General features: G+C 37.4%; 1 protein-coding gene across 1 annotated transcript in view; it reads left to right on the top strand.

Annotated features, from left to right (window-relative positions):
• Positions 1-19,400, top strand: part of PRKCI (protein kinase C iota) — a 42,627-nt gene that overhangs the window by 9,330 nt on the left and 13,897 nt on the right. The window contains exons 2-7 of the mRNA XM_070944878.1: positions 3,521-3,642; positions 8,104-8,193; positions 9,525-9,575; positions 11,415-11,500; positions 17,865-18,005; positions 18,379-18,424. Coding sequence (XP_070800979.1) covers positions 3,521-3,642; positions 8,104-8,193; positions 9,525-9,575; positions 11,415-11,500; positions 17,865-18,005; positions 18,379-18,424 — 536 coding nt within the window. The remainder of the gene's footprint in view (positions 1-3,520; positions 3,643-8,103; positions 8,194-9,524; positions 9,576-11,414; positions 11,501-17,864; positions 18,006-18,378; positions 18,425-19,400) is intronic.

Below are 19,400 nucleotides of genomic sequence, written 5' to 3'. Positions count from 1 at the left end.
TTTTAAACATGGGCAGTAATTGATGAAGAAAAAAGAAGAAAAAGTTGATTAAGATTAATGACATTTGAAAAACAATGTGTTTTTTCTGTCTAGAAAATATTATTGAACGTGCTTCTGAAGATCTTTTGAGTTATTAATTTTCTTATTTATAATAGGTTATTCTCTTTAACTTGAACAGTAAAACAAACAGGGAATTTGAAGTTTATTACATGAAATGTTTTAGCATGTTCAGATTTAACTGTAGGCCTGTAAATTGTTTGTATAACCATAAACTTCATTTCTTCTCCTGACTCCTTTTTCCTTGCTTGTTTTCGTTGGCAAGAATAAGCTTTTCTGTGGCTAAATTCTAATGTATGGCTACAAAAGTGCAGAAACAATGGTGTAGTTTGGGGCCATATATCAAGCCGTTATTTTATATTAGGAATTGAATGAAGATTCACTGAGGTACTGTTGAGGGAAAGAAAGAATTTAATTCACCAATATGTCTATACACCTGGTGGAAGGAGACTTCCAGATGCAATTAAATGTATTGCTATTGAGAAGACAAAGTACAGGTAGTCCTTGACTTATAATAGTTCATCTAGTGACCCTTCAAAGTTAAAATGCCAGTGAAAAAAGTGACTTATGACCATTTTTCATGCTTACAACAATTGCAGCGTTCCCATGGTCACGTGATTAAAATATGGATGGTTGGCAACTGACTCATATTTGCGATGTCCCGGGGGTGTCATGTGATCCCCTTTTGCGACCGCCTTTTGACAAGCAAAGTCAATGGGGAAACCAGGTTCACTTAGCAACCGTGTTACTAACTGAACAACTGCAGTGATTCACTTAACAATGGTGGCAAGGAAGGTTGTAAAATGGGGCAAAATTCACTTAAAATGTTTCACTTAGCAACAGAAATATTGGGCTCAACAGTGGTCGTAAGTCAAGGACTATTTGTAATGTAATGCAAAACCCTCAGTGTTTTTATTGCATTATCTGTTGGCCAAGAATCATGAAGAATGTGGATAAGCTAGGCCATAAATATGGTAACTCTTGGTTTTAACCTACTTTTATTGTGATGAGTTCATCAATAATGAAACGTCCGGAAACTTCACCATAAATGCCGTAGAACCGTATTTATCTTCTTGTAAGTTTGAGCCTTTTATTACACATGGCTTTTAACTAATGGTGGTGATTCAAGTTTAAAAGAGTCCTAGCCAGAAGAATTCATTGAGGAGTGGCCTATTTTAAAAATATTTCTAAACTCTTATTATGCCCTTGTTTTTTTTTTTTTTAAAAAACTCTTTAACAATGTAATCACAATGGGAATAACGCTTTCGTCACTTTTATTAGATTACTGCAGTGCATTTTGTACAGGGTTGCCTCAGTGGTGAAATCCAAATTTTTTTACTACCGGTTCTGTGGGCGTGGCTTGGTGGGCGTGGCAGGGGAAGGATATGGCAAAATCTCCATTCCCACACCACTCCAGGAGAAAGATACTGCAAAATCCCCATTCCCTCCCCACTCTGGGGCCAGTCAGAGGTGGTATTTGCCGGTTCTCCGAACTATTCAAAATTTCCACTACCGGTTCTCCAGAACCTGTCAGAACCTGCTGGATTTCACCCCTGGGTTGCCTTTGAAACCACCCTGGATGCAGCGATTAATGCAAAAGGCAGTGTGACTTTGTTAGTGGCCAATGTTAGCCAACCAAGAGCCATAATTTGCCTCTCAGTCCCTGTTCTGGTTGTTTGTAGAGTTCCCTAGGCAAAGCAGAGTGCTGTTTTTGGTCTCAATCCCTTATGGCCCTGCTCTTAGGTACTTGCAGAATCCACCTTTTAGCCTGTCCAATAAATACTTCCTAGAAAGAGCTTTTGGTCATGCCCACTTTCACGAAGGGAGAGGAACGAAGACCAGGAATTGTTTCCTGGTTGCTTTTCTCCCTTTGGCCTATAGAATCAAGGCTGGCTCCATTTTGTCCCAAAGGTGCTTTTTCAAGAGGCAACTGGACTTCCTTGTTTTTTCTTTGAAGACATTTCGCTTCTCATCCAAGAAGCTTCTTCAGCTCTGATAGGATAGTGGGGAATGGAAGGATTTATATTCCTTGCGGACAGCAAAGAAAAAACAAGAAAAGCCCAGTTGTCTCCTGAAAAAGCACCTTTGGGACAACCATGACCTGGATGACTGAGAATCTCTAAAGACTGCTCCTCCATTTCTTTTAACAATCCAAAAATGACTGAAGACAGAAGTTTTGCAAAAAAAAATCAAAAACAAACTTACAGCAGTTCATTTAGTGGCCATTCAAAGTTACAATGGCACTGGAAAAGTTTTTCACACTTATGACCGTTGTAGCATCTATACGGTCACGTGATTTACATTCAGATACTTGACAGCTGGTTCATATTTATGACAGTTGCAGTGTCCCTGGATCATGTGATCATCGTTTGTGACCACCTGACAAGCAAAATCAATGGGGAAGCCAGATTCATTTAACAACTGTGTTACTAATTTAACAACTGTAACAATCCCCTTAAACTTGACAAGACAAGTCGTAAAGTGGGACAAAACTCACTTAACAAATTTCTCACTTAGCAACATAAATTCTGGGCTCAATTGTGGTGATAAGTCAAAGGCTACCTGTAGTTTGTTGTCATTATATTTTCCTTTGAATTAGCATATTTAATTCCTGTTACTGTTTGATTCAAAGTCATTTTACATATTTTTCATTTTCAGCCGCACTGTAATTTATTCTTGTACTGGCAGTCTTCGACTTACGATCCCAATGGAGCCCAAAATTTCTATTGCTAAGCGAGACAGTTAAGTGAGTTTGGCCACCATTGTTAAGTGAATCCCTGTAGTTGCTCAGTTAGCAAAAAGGTTGTTAAATGAATCCGGTTTCCTCATTGACTTTGCTTGTCAGAGGGTTGCAAACCGTGACTCTGGGATACCGCAACCGTCATAAATATGAACCAGTTTGTTTGTTTGTTTGTTTGTTTATTTATTTATTTATTTATTTATTTATTTCATGTATTTATATGTATTAACTATATTTATATATAGTTGCCAAGCAACTGAATTTTGATCATGTGACCCTGAGGATGTTGCAGTGGTTTTCACATAAGCGTGAAAAATGGTCCTAAGCCACTTTTCTGTGCTGTTGTAACCGGTCACTAAACGAATGGTTGTAAGTCGAGGACTACCTATATTATTGAGGCTTTGGTTAGTCATTAGTTGTTTTGACATATTCGTGTTTACCATGGAAGATTTAACTGTTATCCATGTTTTTGATGATTGTTTTCTAAACTACCACATGTCTGCTTGGATTTGGAGATATATACTAGGAATGGATAAATAAATCTTATATACATTTTGTTTCTAGAGAAAGTAGGGGCTCATGCACATTTAAATTGGCATGAAGTTGTTTTGAACATATAGGCAGTTGCATGTAAATTGATCAATTAGAAGCAAATAAAATAGATACAGTGACAGATGGATGTTCCGTTCTGAATTAATAGTCTATTCATTGTATTCTTTTCAGGGACATTATGATAACTTATTTTGAGCCTTCTATCTCCTTTGAGGGACTATGTAATGAAGTTCGAGACATGTGCGCCTTCGATAATGAACAGTTATTCACTATGAAATGGATTGACGAAGAAGGTAAGTTAGTACAAAATAAAACTATTTCATAAATTATTAGCATGCTCCGTCAAGTGCCTCTGTAACTTTTTGCAGTGCTGTAAAAAGTCACAAGGCACTTTGTGGTTTTGTGGTTTTGGTCTTGACTCTAGATTCAAATTTATAATAGCATCAGGGTTATCAAATGATATTTGCATTGCTTTAGGTTTCATTACGGTTGTACGGATAACTGTTTTTTTATGTTTGAAATGAAAAACGAGAAAAGAATATTAGAATTTAGGCTTCCCTGTTTCATACATAGTTAATTTGCTTATCCTGCTTTAGTTTACTTTCAAATAATGTAGGAAATATATTGAAAAAGAATACAGTAATTGTTTTAGAACATGTGGAAATTTATATGTCTCTTGTTCCTCTCAAATGCTTTTGACTGCGTCTTATTACATTTCCAGTTGATTCATAGAAAAAAGATTGTCCTGCAGACTGGCCAAAAACTCCAAAAGTACTAGCTCATGTAGCTGGTCAAGCTCAGTTGAGTAAAAATATCAGGCATTAACTGTGGAAAGAGATGTAAATAAAATTATTGAACTGGAAAGTGGCAAGACAAGTTCTTTATTGTATTTCATTCCAAGTGACCTGCAGCGTAAACTTCCTGATATTTTATCTTAATTCAGAATACTGGAGAGGGAATCTTAAAAGTGAATAATATTCATAGTCCTTGATTTACAACCATTCATTTAGTGACCATTTGAAGTTAAAAGCATTAACAATGCATTTGAAGCATTGAAAAAAGTGAAATTTTTCACACTTCTGTTGCAGCATCCCCATTGTCATGTGATCAGAATTTAGATTTTTTTTTGGCAACTGGTTCATCTTTATGACAGTTGCAGTGTCCCAAGGTCATATGATCCTCTTTTGCAACCTTCTGACAAGCAAAGTCAATGGGGAGCCAGATTCATTAAACAACCGTGTTACTTATTTAAGATGTACAGTGATTTGCTTAAAAACTGTGGCAAGAAAGGTCGTAAAATGGGGCAAAATTCACTTAACAACTATCTTGCTTAGCAATGGAAATTTTGGGCTCCGTTATGGTTGTAAGTCAAGGACTACCTGTACTATATTTAATTGTTTAAAAGGTATGGTGAGATACAGGTAGGAATCAGTAGCCTGCTGGCCACTTACAGCAATCTAATTCTAGATCTGCATTTTTTTTTGTCTATTGACCATGTTTCATTATATTCAATGAATATAATGAATATATTATAGAGTTAGAAATCCAGTTTTAGCTATTTCAGTATTTAACCCTTTTTCCAGCTACTTACATGATGATAGCAGGGAGGACTTTGTGACGATGGTTAGATAGAACAGGAAAGTTTTAAACTTTGGCATGCATAGAAGTATTGTTAAAGAAAATAAACATTAATTCCAGGAAGATTATAGGCATTAAATGCCCTCAAGGCATATTTGAGAACATGCTTCTTGTATTAGCACTGTATTTTTTTTTTAAATTGCTCTGTAGTTCTGCTTGAAGAAGAACAGGTTCTCTAAACAAGTCCTAATATAAGTTCTTTTTAAAAAACAAACAAAAAATCTGCAATTAATTATGTTAGGTGCTTCAGTGCATGCATTAGCTGGCCTTTTTAAGGGCTGCAAAGAAGGAAATGTAATCCTTGAATTTTGAATGGTAAATATCTTTCAAATGAATGTCCAAATGCTTGTTTAAACGCAGGAGCCATTTGGATACATTGGAAGGAAGGACTCAAGGTATAGGCCTACACTCATCAAACAAACAAACAAACAAAAAATACCACTAACACCCAAAGTAAGCAAAGGAAATAAAATGTTTAACATCCACAAACTATTTGATTCGTTTCTGCTTAGCCCATGAAATCTAGCAGAGCTTTAGATCAGGGGTCTCCAACCTTGGCAGTTTTAAGACTTGTGGACTTCAACTCTCAGAGCTTTGCTGGCTGAGGAACTCTGGGAGTTGAAGTCCACAAGTCTTAAAGTTGCCAAGGTTGGAGACCCCTGCTTTAGATGCATGCCCACTTTAGGCAACAATATTACGTTGTGAGACTTGTGGACTTCTTTGTGTCAGTGTCTGCTCTGGGGAACTTCATTACCACCGAGGTTCAGAGGGCATTTATCTTTCTGTCCTTCCTCAAGGCCCTAAAGGGTTAACTCTTTCTCTTTGAGCCAAGTCATGGGATGTACCTTTGTAAAATGTAAACCCTTGAATGTTTTGGTTGGCATCAATTGTTTTTGTTGTTATGGTTATGACAATGACTCTCTTGTTGTATTTTTAAAAATTATTTTATACATCCTTTTTTTTTAAAAAAAAATAACTTCTTATTTTCATCTTTCTTCACACTGTAAATTACTGCAAATTGCTTTTTGCAAATTAGGCAGCCATATAAACCTAAGGTAGCTCTTAACAATGGCAATTTGGGCTGGAATTTTAATCACTAAGCCAGTGGTTCTCAACCTTTTCTTCACCAGAGATCCCTTTTTAAATACCTTTTGTAGCCCTGGACCATAGCACTGACCCCCCCAAGGTTTAACTCAAGAGTTAACCCCAAGACTTAACTCACTCCCCGCCATCCAGTCAGAGCTGAAGAAGCTTCTTGGATGAGAAGCAAAACGTTTTCAAAGAAAAACAAGGAAGTTACCTCTTGAAAAAAACACCTTTGGGACAACCATGACCTGGAGGACTGAGAATCTCCATAGACACTTAACTCAAGATTTAAATCAAAGCATTTCTAAAAGCCTTCGTGGACTCCCTGTAATGACATTGCCTTCTCCAGGGGTCTGCAGACCACAGGTTGAGAACCACTACACTAAGCAACGGTTGCAAAGCATAACATCGTGTAACTGCACTACTTAGTAATGGCAGTCCTGGTACTTTTGGTTGCCATTGTTAAGTGAATCCTGCAGAGTTAAGTGCAAGGGCTTGTGGTTGCCTAGGATGGGATAGGGATAGGGATAGGGTAGGATAGGATAGGATTGGATTGGATTGGATTGGATTGGATTGGATTGGATTGGATTGGATTGGATTGGATTGGATTGGATTGGATTGGATTGGATTCTTTATTGGCCAAGTGTGATTGGACACACAAGGAATTTGTCGTTGGTGCATAAGCTCTCAGTGTACATAAAAGATATAAGTGAAAAATCATGATCATTGTCATCATAAATACATTCATCATGACTCATAAGATACAACACTTAGTGATAAGGGCCTCCTGCTGGCTTCCTCATAGACTCATGTTTCCCAGAAGCCAGCAGCGAAGGTTGCAAATGGCAACCTTCTGGAATGTCGTAACTGTACTGGGTGCCTGGTTCGCATCATATGACTGCTGGAATGCTGTGATAGGCAGAACTCCGAGGACCATAAGTTCTGCTTGTTCAAATTACAGCTGGTAGCACCAGCACTCCAGAGAATAAGATGTAAGACATTGTTGTTAGAAAATGGTGAGGAGAAAAAGTGCAAGAAAGTAATTATTATGAAGAAGAAATATATGCTTCAAATACTGTTTCACAAAAATATGACAAACTATTCTTAAAAATTAAGGAATAAGGACTGAAAAAAATACTGAAAATTCAAAAAGTCAGTTTAATGTGCAAAATTAAAATGATACATTAATTTAAAAAATCTCTAAATGTTCTGAAAGGGTTATGATTTCTTCCCAAATCAGAAATGAATTAGGGAAAGAGATTTAGGATTAGGTCCATCTTTTGGAAGGCTAACTTTCCAAGGACCAAACAGGTCTGAATGTGGCATAAGAGGGGAAGCGGCCAGAGAAAGATTTAAGTTCAAAAATGGTCAGGGACCGTGGAGAAAAACAGAATTAAAAGTTCATCACTAGTACTTACCATGTGGTAAATATTCCTGAGAAGAAGGGTTGCTGGCAAGAGAGATTGCTGACCATTGAAGAATGAATCATGTGATCTTTTTGATGGATTTTTCATTCATAATTCCATGCCCATCTTGTGAAACTGATAAAACGGAAGCATTAATATAGCTCTGAGAATCTAAAACCTAAAAACTTTCTAAATAAAAAATAGTGCTGTCATGAGACGCTCTCATAGAAATATCCAGTCTGACACACTAATCAATTTATAAAACAAATACAATTGTAGCAACAGGTTGGTGCACATTTATTTTATTCAGAAATAAGGGTGTGTATTGCAATAACAGATCTAGTATTGAAGAACAATGTTTCTAAAATAAATACTTCATCAGTTTCCTTGTTTAAGTTGTGCAGTTACCCTATGAAATGGCAAGAGTGAGAACTTTAAAGAAAGTATATTGATGGAAATTATGCTCGTCTGTGGCTATATGTTTCTGGAAAAAAATTTTTTTAAAAAACATCTTGATTTAAATTTAGTTATATGACAAAAGCATCTGGCAGTCTGGATTGTGGCAGGGAATATATGTGGTTAAGTAAAAATAACTAAACTTGAATTGCCTCTTTTTTTTTTAAGGAGATCCATGTACTGTTTCTTCCCAGCTGGAACTGGAAGAGGCTTTTCGTCTATATGAATTAAATAAGGATTCTGAACTTCTAATACATGGTAACATGGTATAATCTCATTCTTCCACCTGTGTCTCTCCAAAGATTAGAGAGATAGAGGTGAATATTGTGGAACAGGTAGATAATTCCTTCCTGAATAGAAAGTGATTCAACAAAATGAAGATGCTTGAAACTGTTTTCTCTTTAGCAATAATTCTAGATTTTATTCATCTTTGTAATCGGGTGGTAGTAGACAGAACAATCTGTGCAATTCCTTAACGCTACTGTGATTACTGATTTTATTGGATGAACTCATAAAATAACTCAAATAAATTCTTTAAAAAGAATACTGGAGATTGCTACTTGACATGTTGCATTGTATATATGATGGTCTAGAGCAGACCTAGGTATTTTACATCCCCTGGGCCACATCTGGCCCTTTGGCTATCCCTGTCCAGCCCACATGGAATGCTTTTATTTGATGACTTTTTAAAAAATATAGTATGTGAATGCGTGCATGAATATGTATGTGGGTGAATGAATGCCTATGCATCTTTATAGCCTTATTGGTTCGTCTCTCCACAACTATCCCAGTTACTCATGCGACCCCTTGGGAAAATTAATTGTCCATTCTTGGTCGAGAGCAATGGTCTTCAAACGAGATACCTGAGGAACCCTTTTCAGTGTGAAAAATCAGTGTACAATCAGTGTATAATCCACTGATAAATCATTTCCTATAATACATTTTATTAAGCAAAATGTTACAATAATACATTTCACACAGCGTGAACAGAAATTGTCATGTTGAACCCTTGGATGATTCTCACAGAACCTTGGGGTTCCAGGAAACACAGTATGATACTAGAACGATGTAATTCTAGATACTGTAAAATTTTAAATTAATTTTCAGGTGATTTTTCAGTTCCCCCAAGGCACAGGTGTCAAACTCAATCGCATCACGGGCTGGATCATGATGTATCGCAACATGTTTTGCCTTTCCAGAGCCAGGGTAGGCATGACCTGTGCGTGACATATCCGACCCGTGCGCCACCAGTTTGATAGGCCTGCTCATGCATCTTTCATCCTCTTTAATGATGCATCAAACCCTGAGCTGTGCTGGCGCAGCAGTTAGAACGAATTAGTGCATGCTGTTTCTGCCCACTGCCAGGAGTTTGATCTTGACAGGCTCAAGGTTGACTCAGCCTTCCATCCTTCCAAGGTTGGTAAAATGAAGACCCAGATTGTTGGGGGTGATATGTTGTCTCTGTAAACTGCTTAGAGAGGGCTGTAAAGCACTATGAGCTGGTATATAAATCTAACTGTATGCTATTATTGTTGCTTCTGACATCTTTGAATTAATGACTAATCTACTATTACTACTTTCCTTTCTAGTATTTCCTTGTGTACCAGAAAGGCCGGGAATGCCCTGTCCAGGGGAAGATAGTAAGTATATTAAAGTTAATAAGTAACACAGCCATACCATTTAAATTGATGCTATGATATAGACTTTGTAAATGGAATATATGACAGCATTATTTTTATAAATTGAAATTACTTATTTTAAATGGAAATAAAAGTGGATCAAACAAAAAAAGAAAACAGGTATTCCTCAACTTATGACTGTTCAAATTTACAGTGGCCATCGTAAAATGTCATGCAATGCGCAAACGTATCTGCGGTCACATGACTGCATTTTGCTGCTTGGCAACCAGCTTGCATTTATGTGATTTGCTATACATTTTGTCGGTTTCTGGCAAAGAATGCCCATTTGGGAGTATGGATTTGCTTAACAAACGAGTGATTTGCCTAATAACTATGGGATTCGGACTTAAAACTGCATGATTTGGGTTTAATGACTGCATGATTCACTGAATGAGCACTGTAAGAACAGTCAAACATATTGGTGTCTCACATTGGTATGACCACAGACCAAAATTCCAGTCTGAATTGTGGTCATAAGGACTACCAATAGTCCATAATGGGTTCGCCATAGAAGACCTAAAATATAAATATTTCCCCCCAAATCCAACAGAAAAACTGAATTTCATATTACATCTATTTTCAGGCTTTAGTACAATTCTGAGTGATAAATTGAGATAGGAGAGAATTATTTTTCCTATAAAAAGCAACAGCTTGTATTTATAAAATAGCTCTGGCCTATTTACAATTGAGAAATTTCAGTGCTTTTAAATGCACCCATTTCAGAAAGCAGATAGAAAAAAGCATTAGAGATGAGCTATTGTATTTGCTAGTGGCTGGTGAATTCTGGGAGTTGAAGTCCACAGGTCTTATAATGGCCAGGATTGGACACCCCTCCTTTAGACCTCCTGAGGGCTACCATGCAACTACTGCATCTTCTATATACCAGTGTTGTTATGGGGGTGGAGATTAGCTAATTTGAGGAGGAGTTTCTCTATGGATAAATACCCCACTCTTGGTGTAAAATAGAATAATAATGGGATAAGGATGCATTCTTGTTTAACTTAGTTTCCAGTTCGAAGAGATACCATATTAAGTTACACTTTCCCATGAGACTGGTATTGTGACTTTGGGTTTCTGCAGTAAAGATTTTCCTAGATATTAGGTGGAAATCCTGCTTAAAATCACAGAAGGTAGTGTACAAACCTGTTTTAGGTTATTGTTTTTGAATCAGATGATTAAAGTATTAACTGATGTATAGAGTGGATGGACCTGATCCAAAGCCTACTTGCTTTTCTGCCAAGATAATCTCCTAAAATATTATCTGAATGGTGCCATGGCTTAGAGGTGAAGACTCTCGCCTCCTACTTGGAAGGTTGAAAGTTCAATCCTAGGCAGCGACAGAAGTTTCTCTATCAGGGTGCAAAGAGAAAATATCTGCTGCGAACTCCACGTAGGCGTCAGGAAGGGCATCTGGCCAGGAAAAGCTCAGCTCCATTCAGTCACCCCAACCCCAACCCGAATCAAGAGATTACAGTTGTAAAAAAAGAGAAAAAACATCTTAAAATATTATCTGAACCTTTTAAGCTAGCTTTAACTTTTTTAATATATGAAAACCAGGAAAAGCCCATATTAATGAGGACACTGTTAGTTTTCAATATATCTGTTTTCTTGTTTCTTAGTATTATATGTAAATTGTTCTTATTTGCTTATTCAGTCTTTGTGAAATCTGTACATAGAAGCTTGATTTAGGCAGTTCTTGAACAAGGGCTCTGCTTAATTAGAAGATAGTGATGAAATGTACAGCTTTGTCTGTTTTGTCATAATTACTAGTTTAACTTAAATTTATTTATTTTTCCTTAGAATCTATTTATCGTAGGGGTGCACGGAGATGGAGAAAGCTCTATTGTGCAAATGGTCATACGTTTCAAGCCAAGCGTTTTAACAGAGTAAGTTAAGTGCTAATAAATTTCATTGCGGTTTTCACTTTTCAAAATTGGACTTTGATCTTTTGTGGTGTCAGATAACTATTTCCTTTTATTTAAGTACTGATGCTAAGAAAATAGACTTCAAATTTACTTTATCAGCTTTTAACCCAGAATTTATTTACATTCACTATAATACAATTTTATCAATAAGAATTTTTATTTTTGATAACCTTTTGATTTTCAACCAATGGCATTACTTCTACATCCTTAAAAGGGAAGAAATATCTTGCAAGTATTTCTGCAGAATTAAAGGATCTAATCGTCCACTGGTCTGTACACATATACCGCGATTATTGTATAGCTTATAGTCATCCTTAACAGCTGTAAACCACAAAACGGGTGGGAAATTAATTTTCTCAATAGGCCACATGAGAAACTGGAACTGTTGTGGAGGGCCAACCAACAGGCTGAACTTAATTCTGCTCAATATTAATTTTATCACTTTTATAAAAAGCAGAAAATTACATGGTTTTGATTAGCTGCTACTGCTAAGAATACATGCCACATCTTATTTACATTTGATTTCTAATTTCCGGTTGATCTCAAGCGGGCTGGATAGGGACAGCCAAAGGGCCAGATGTGGCCCAGGGGCCGTAAAATGCCCAGATCTGCCATGAAGGATTGTGACAACTAAAAAATATACAATGCTTTGGAAGTATCAAACTGCTTCATGTAGAGTGATGGCATGTGGGTTGCTTCATTGTTTATGCTATTTGCTCCACCTTTGCAACATGAGCAAGCAAATCAGGAAGATTTTAGTAATATTTTTTAAAAAATTTATCTATAGCATAGTTATCAGCTCAATTAAAAAACATAATAGTCAAATGAATTGAACATATACTTGAACATCATAAGCTGGGAACCATAACTTCCTGCTTTGGAACATTACGGCAAACTCTGATTAATTGGAGATTTATTTGTTTATTTAAAGCATTTATCTAGTTGTCCATCTTTTAACCAACTATGGGCAGCTCCCAATCAAAATTTAAAACAGTATATAAAAAACCTTATTAAAACTATAAAGGGTAAATTAAAATACTAAAAACAATGAAGACCTGGTGCTAAGTCAACTTTGTAATGTGTAATTATCCAATCTTATCCTAGGGCCATGATAGCAAACCTATGGCATGCGTGCCCAAAGTGACACGTGAAGCCATGTTGCCTGGCATGCGCGGCCTTGCCTGTTTGTCTTCCGGATTTCTGGAAACATGCACACGTGATGATCAACTGTCCTTCAGGCGCGTGGCAGTGCTGAAAACAGGTGTGCGCATGCGCACTGGCCAGCTGATTGTCGGGTGCGCATGTGTGCTAGAAACCTGGAAGTTCGGCTTTTCTGGAGCGTGATCCCTTCACGCATGTGGCAGTGCCGGAAACCAGCCTGGGCATGTGTGCCAGCCAGCTGATCGTCGGGCATGCATGCCTGCTAGAATCCGGAGGTTTGGCTTTTCCGGAGCACAGCCCTGACGAGCGAGTGCACTCGTGACGTTTCCGTGCGACCTTTTTGGCACTCAGTGCCGAAAACATTCATCATCACTGTCCTAGGGCTTGGGGAAAAGCTTTATGAAAGGCATGGAGGATAGAGGCCTGCTGAACGTCAGGGGGCAGAGTTTCCCATAGGGCAGGGGCTGCCATAGAAAAAGTCACTTTTTGCTAGGTCCTTTAAGACAGTAGCACTTAAGAGAAGGGACCAGGAGCCTGTCCACTCTATCTGAACTGGTAGGATACGTAGATGTCCTTAGAGCAGGTGTCTGCAACCTGCGGCTCTGGAGCCGCATGTGGCTCTTTCATCCTGCTGTGGCTCCCTGTCCGCTGAACCCACCACTGGCTGGCCCTGCCCCTCACCCTCCCCTCCCAGTCAGTCCTCGCCTGGCCTAAGAAGGTAAGGGTGATTACCTAAGGTAACACCAGAAGGCACAAAACCTGGGTAAGTGTGGCTGGTTTGTGTGTCATGTGACTGGCTGGGAGTGAGTGATGTCAAGTTGGCCACGCCCACCCAGGTTTTGTGGCTCCCAGTGAGTTCTTTTCTGTGGGAAACAGGTCCAAATGGCTCTTTGAGTGTTTAAGGTTGCAGACCCCTGCCTTAGAGAAAGGCCGTCCTGCAGGAAGCCTGGCCCTATGCCATCTAGGCCTTTAAAGGTGATGACCAGCACCTTGAACTGTACCAGAAAAGAAACTGGAAGCCAGTGCATTTTGTGCAACAGAGGCAGTATATGGACAAACCTATAGCCCCCATTATTGGGTGCCCTGTGGTAATTTGGATCAGTTGAAGTTTCTGGGTGGTCTTCAAGGACAGCCCTATGTAGAGAGCATTGCAATAATCCAAAACTTTATTTTAAGAAGACCCACTTTGGATCAAACAAAAGAATTTTTCTAGCCTTTCATCCTATTCTGAGAATATTCCATCATCTAGGTGCATATGAAAGCATATGAGGGCAGAGAATTAAACTGTCACATTCAGAGAAATTAATATTGAGAGTCATTGTTTTTCTAAATGTAGAACGAGTATAGCCTTCTTAATAAAGGTTATTAGTACTGTTACCCACCACCACAAAGAAGAAGGATGTATGGATAAGCACTGTTATCCTAAATATTTGCATTTTTTTAAAAAAAAAGTTTGTTACACACCTAGAAGTTAGAAAACTGTTTCAGAGATTGAAAACCAGGGCTTCTTGATAGTCAGCTCAATCTGTTAACCAACATGGAAAAGCCACAACTACATAAACTGCGAAGATAAATCCCAGTCTTTTTTCTCAAAACAATATTGTGGGAATTATTTTGAATAGCTTTCAGTTGCCAAATACACAGTTTGACATAATTGAAGCCAGAGTGAAGTCTCGTGATCTCCTCAAGAAAAGGAAAATGATATTGTTTTACAAGTTGAAAAAAACTTGTCTGGGCCAAGTTTTAAGTTTATGCCATAATCTTTTAAATCCTGCAAGTCTTTTTGGTTTTGATGCAATGCATTAAACATTGCTGTCCGTCTGGAAATTAAATTATGTAAACATATTTCTAAACTATACTCCGCTTTGTTTGTCTGTTTGTTTATCATGGTGTTAAAAACATAGTCATTGTTGTATATGATTATGACAGTAATGAATGTGTAAATCTGACATTGTGGTTCATTCAACAAATTGTCCTTTCTCATATTGTTAAAATAATTTAATGTACTTTTTAATGATTAATTTTTCATCAACAATACACTAAGTATTAACTATGCAATTTCAGTAATTCCTTTGTCCACTTACTGATACTAGATTTATGTATCAGCAATTTTTCTTTTTCTCCTTTTGCTTTTTCAATCACATCATCCCCCTTTATTCTTTTAGAAATGATCAATAAATATTTTAAAACCCGAGGACTTCCGGTTGGTGCCGCAGGGACACAGACGGGGAAATGGCGAGCTCTGCAGAGCTTCGCCAAAAGCCTGTCTGCTAAGCTGCCGCCGACAGGTCTGCGGACCTCCCCTGTCTTGCAGGGACAGGGGGACAAGAAGGGACCCTTGGGCGGGTGAGAGGAACGGGCAGATTCCTCGGGGCCGGAGGCTTTCCCTTCACACTAGCGGCAGTGGAACGACAGCCATGGCGGCTGTCCCGAAACTGCGGCAACTGGGAACAAAGATCGTGCTGGAGGAGAGGAGGAGAAGCGGAGAAGAATAGAGAGCGAGTATCTCGAAGCCGGGTGAGTGACACCAACCCAGGCAAAACAACACATATATTTGGATTTTTTTAAAAAAGACCCCAAACTTCAAATAGCGGCTACAGAGCCGTGGGGCTTGAAGATTGAAAAGGAAAAAAAAAATGGAAATGAAGACCCGAAATAGACTTTGCTTTATTAAATTTGGCTTGGAAGAATTGGCTTTTAACAACTCAGTAAATTGACTTTGCTTTTATTTGGAACGGACTGGAGAAATGTCTCTTTGGGAGTTTACACCTTTGAAAGTTAACGAAGCTAATGAAGACAGACAGACGGATGGCTACAAAATTGCCATGGAGTCTGTGGTGACTAAGCAGGAAAGTGGATTGAAGATATTTTTCTTTCCGTTTGAAAAAGAAACATTTTAAATGGCTTTTTACTTTGGATTACTTTGAAATTAACATTAGATCTATGGACTTTGGAGATTTCTATTCTGTCCCAGATAATTTTAAGAAGAAAGAAGGAATATTTTGGACATTTGACAATGGAAATTAACAAGCTTGGCAAAAAAAATTAGGTGTGGCGCAGGAAAAAAAAGACAGGAAGTTGATGCATTACACATGGAACAGACGTTATAAAAGCATTAAAGGAACATACAGAATTTTTTAACTTGAACAGATGAACTTTGAAATGGAACATGTATGGACAGATAGAAAAAGGAAGAAAAGGAGGAAATAAAGTAATAAATTTTAAATGTAACTAAACTGAAATGTAAAGATTAAAAGCCTAAAGGTATACATGATTTTTGGATAAAAACAGAAAGGTTTCTGGAGTAATAAAAATAGAAAATAAGAGATGGCAATTAAAATAGAGGATGATATACAGGTGGTTAAAACAATAAAGAAGAGTATATATTACTGTGAGACAACTTTAAGAAAAATTTACTGCTTGATGTAATATGTTTTAATTTTAATTTGCAAACAAATGTTAGATTGATGATTATGCTGGATTAAGGTTTTATTGAACAAACTATCAGACACACAGATATTAGCAACAAATTGTGATTTAATTTAATATATGCTGGAAAGGATGATTATTATGAAATATATTGAGAATTAATTTGAAAGACTGCGCTGGAAACTGACATAAAATAGATAATTATATGTTAAGAGGAAGTTAAAATAAGAGGGATGGATACCAACTAAATAAGAGTTTGAGACTCGGAGGAAATATGTTGGAAACTAGTTAAAATGCTGGAAATCAGCCAAACAATTATAGGAGAGTTGGAGGAAACTATGCTGGAAATCAGCCAAACAAGAGTGGGAGTCCTGGAGGAAACTATGCTGGAAATCAGCCAAACATAATATGCTGGAAATCAGCCAATAAAATGCTGGAAACCAGCCAAACAAACAGGAGGAGAGTTGGAGGAGAATATGCTGGAAATCAGCCAAACAATGGAGGGAGTATAGGAGGAGACTATGCTGGAAATCAGCCAGATAAAATATGCTGGAAATCAGCCAATAATGGTGGTAGGCTTAGAGGAGACTATATTGAAATTAGCCAAAAATAGTTGGTGCTCTGGAGAAGAATATGCTGGGAATCAGCCAAACAGAATACGTTGGATAATAACCAAATAATAGAGGGAGGTATGGAAGAAAATATGCTGGAAATTAGACTAAATAAAACATGTTTTTGTGATAAATCTGTGTAACATGAAAAGTGTAATAGATGATAAGTGGGATAAAATCAAAGATAAAGTGATAAAGTTTAAGATATTAAGAATCGAGGAAAGGGTCAAGAGATTAAGAATTAGATAGAACTTTGTCTTATAAAGTGTAATAAAATGGAGTGGTATGGAATTTGAAATTAAGATTTGTGGTGATAAAATTGTAGGGTAAATAATTAGAATAAGAAGTTAAAATATTGTTAAAAAATTTTTTTTGATGCTGATGGTAAAAGATATAAGGTGAAGAAGAAGATCTAATTAAGATTGATATATAGATATAAAAATGAGTGAAAGTTAATTTGAAATTAAAATTGTATTGATATAATGGATTTGTTTAGATGAAGATGTTAGAATTTATGTTAAAACTTGTTCTTTTATGTTTTGAATTTTTATTTGTAAAAGCTGTAATGGGAAATTGTGAATGGAGCTTGTTAAAGAAATGTAAGCGTGGTAACCATCTATGGACTGGATCGAGACTCTGCTCTTGAAAGTTATATTTTATGTTTAAGTTTGAAAAAAAAATAAAAAAATATTTATAAAAAAAATATATATATATTTTAAAACCCTACTGTTAAGCCAGCTATAGGTTAAAATACTATATGAATATATGATACCAAACATATATTCTACATTATGTTTGGTACCATATACCATATATATTATATATAGATATAATTGGGGAAGCTATTGATACTTTTGCAAACATTAACAAAATAATAGAAAATAAGCGCTTGTAGAATATATGATGTTTAGCACAGCTTCAGAATATAAAGAAAACCTGGAAAAAAAGCAGAAAATTAACTAAAAACAACACTTAATGAAGAACAAATATTAGGAGTAATAAAGTAGACTATTGGTGTGTTTCCTATGTAATAATTTACAAGTAAAGCAGAGAATAGGAATTAAGTGCAATTCAAGATTGAGAGCTGATATTCAGATACTATTTATGTTCTTTTTTTTTCCTAGAGAGCTCATTGTGCCATCTGTACTGACCGAATATGGGGATTAGGACGCCAGGGATATAAATGCATCAATTGTAAACTTCTAGTTCATAAAAAATGTCATAAACTTGTCAGCATAGAATGTGGCCGTCATGCTTTACCACCGGTAAGTAAAACCGATAGTTGTACTTCTCTCAAGTGTATGTGTGTTTACATGTATAGCAGTACACTGAATACATTAGTAAGAAATAACGCTTGAAATCTGGTTGTGGGGTGGTTTTGATTTTTCCTACATTGTTAAAGCATTTTTATGTACGTTGAACTATTTAAGTGAAGTTATCATAGGGTTACTTTATTTTAACTAAACCATTTCTAATGAAGGGACCATGCAGCTTGATCTCTTGCATGTTTTCGGGTTTCCTTGGAAAATAGTGAAATTTATCCCAAAATAAACACACTGCCTCTTTTCAGAAATGGCAGGTGATTGAAAAATTATGATCTTACATTTTTCCTTTTCTTTTCATTTATGTATTTTTTAGGAGCCTATGGATCATTCCTCATTGCACTCTGATAATATAGAACCAGGTAATTGCAACATTCACCCCCACCGTCACATGATTGCTGTCTATGTGCTTGGCAACCTATTCACACTTATAACTGATTATCAAATGCCTCATGATCACGGGATCCCAATTTGAAACCTTCTCTGCTGGGCTACCCAGAAGGTCATGAGGAAACCAACATGGAAGGTTGTGAGGTGCTGCCACTTACCGAGAGGACTTCCTCTGATCTCTGGGAGCTGGCTTGAAAGAGCTGCCTCCTGAGGGGACCTGAACTCCTTTGGTGGGGTGCAGAAATGGAGCCGAAATCCTAAAAGATTTTGGCACCATTTCTGCACCTCGCCAAAGGAGATACTTTCCGTGCACCAACAAGAGCTGAACTCTTTCGACCGGAAGCTCTTGAAGCCAGCCTCTAGCAATGCAGTCTTGGAGTAAAGCAGTCATGTGGGCGGTCATGTGACGTCTCGCTAAACGACTTATTTACTCAACTATGGAGATTACTATTCCAACTATGGTCATAAGACAAGGGCTACCTGTACCTGCAGCCATTGCAGCTTGCAGAGCATAAGTGTCACATGTGCCGAGCACTGGTGAAATCCAATTTTTTTACTACCGGTTCTGTGGGTGTAGCTTGGTGGGCATGGTGTGGCTTGGTGGGCGTGGCAGGGGAAAGATATTGCAAAATCTCCATTCCCACCCCACACTGGGACCAGCCGGAGGTGGCATTTGCCGGTTCTCCGAACTACTCAAAATTTCTGCTACCGGTTCTCCGAACTGCTCAAAATTTCCGTTACCTGTTCTCCAGAACCTGTCAGAACATGCTGGATTTCACCCCTGGTGCCGAGTGACCGGTATCTATAATTCCCTGCGCTATTACGCACTGAAACTTACAAATACTCTTCAGGGGCAGTGCCATATAGATTAATTGCATCAATCCAATTCAGTTTTAACACACGCCTTTTACAAATATTTGCATTTATCTAGTGATCTGAGCTTTTTAT

This window comes from Pituophis catenifer, unplaced genomic scaffold (assembly GCF_029215685.1).
Source record: "Pituophis catenifer annectens isolate HBS135680 unplaced genomic scaffold, rPitCat1.0.hap2 SCAF_6, whole genome shotgun sequence".
In the NCBI taxonomy this organism is placed as follows: Eukaryota; Metazoa; Chordata; class Lepidosauria; order Squamata; family Colubridae; genus Pituophis; species Pituophis catenifer.
This window is presented reverse-complemented; position numbering and strand designations above follow the sequence as displayed.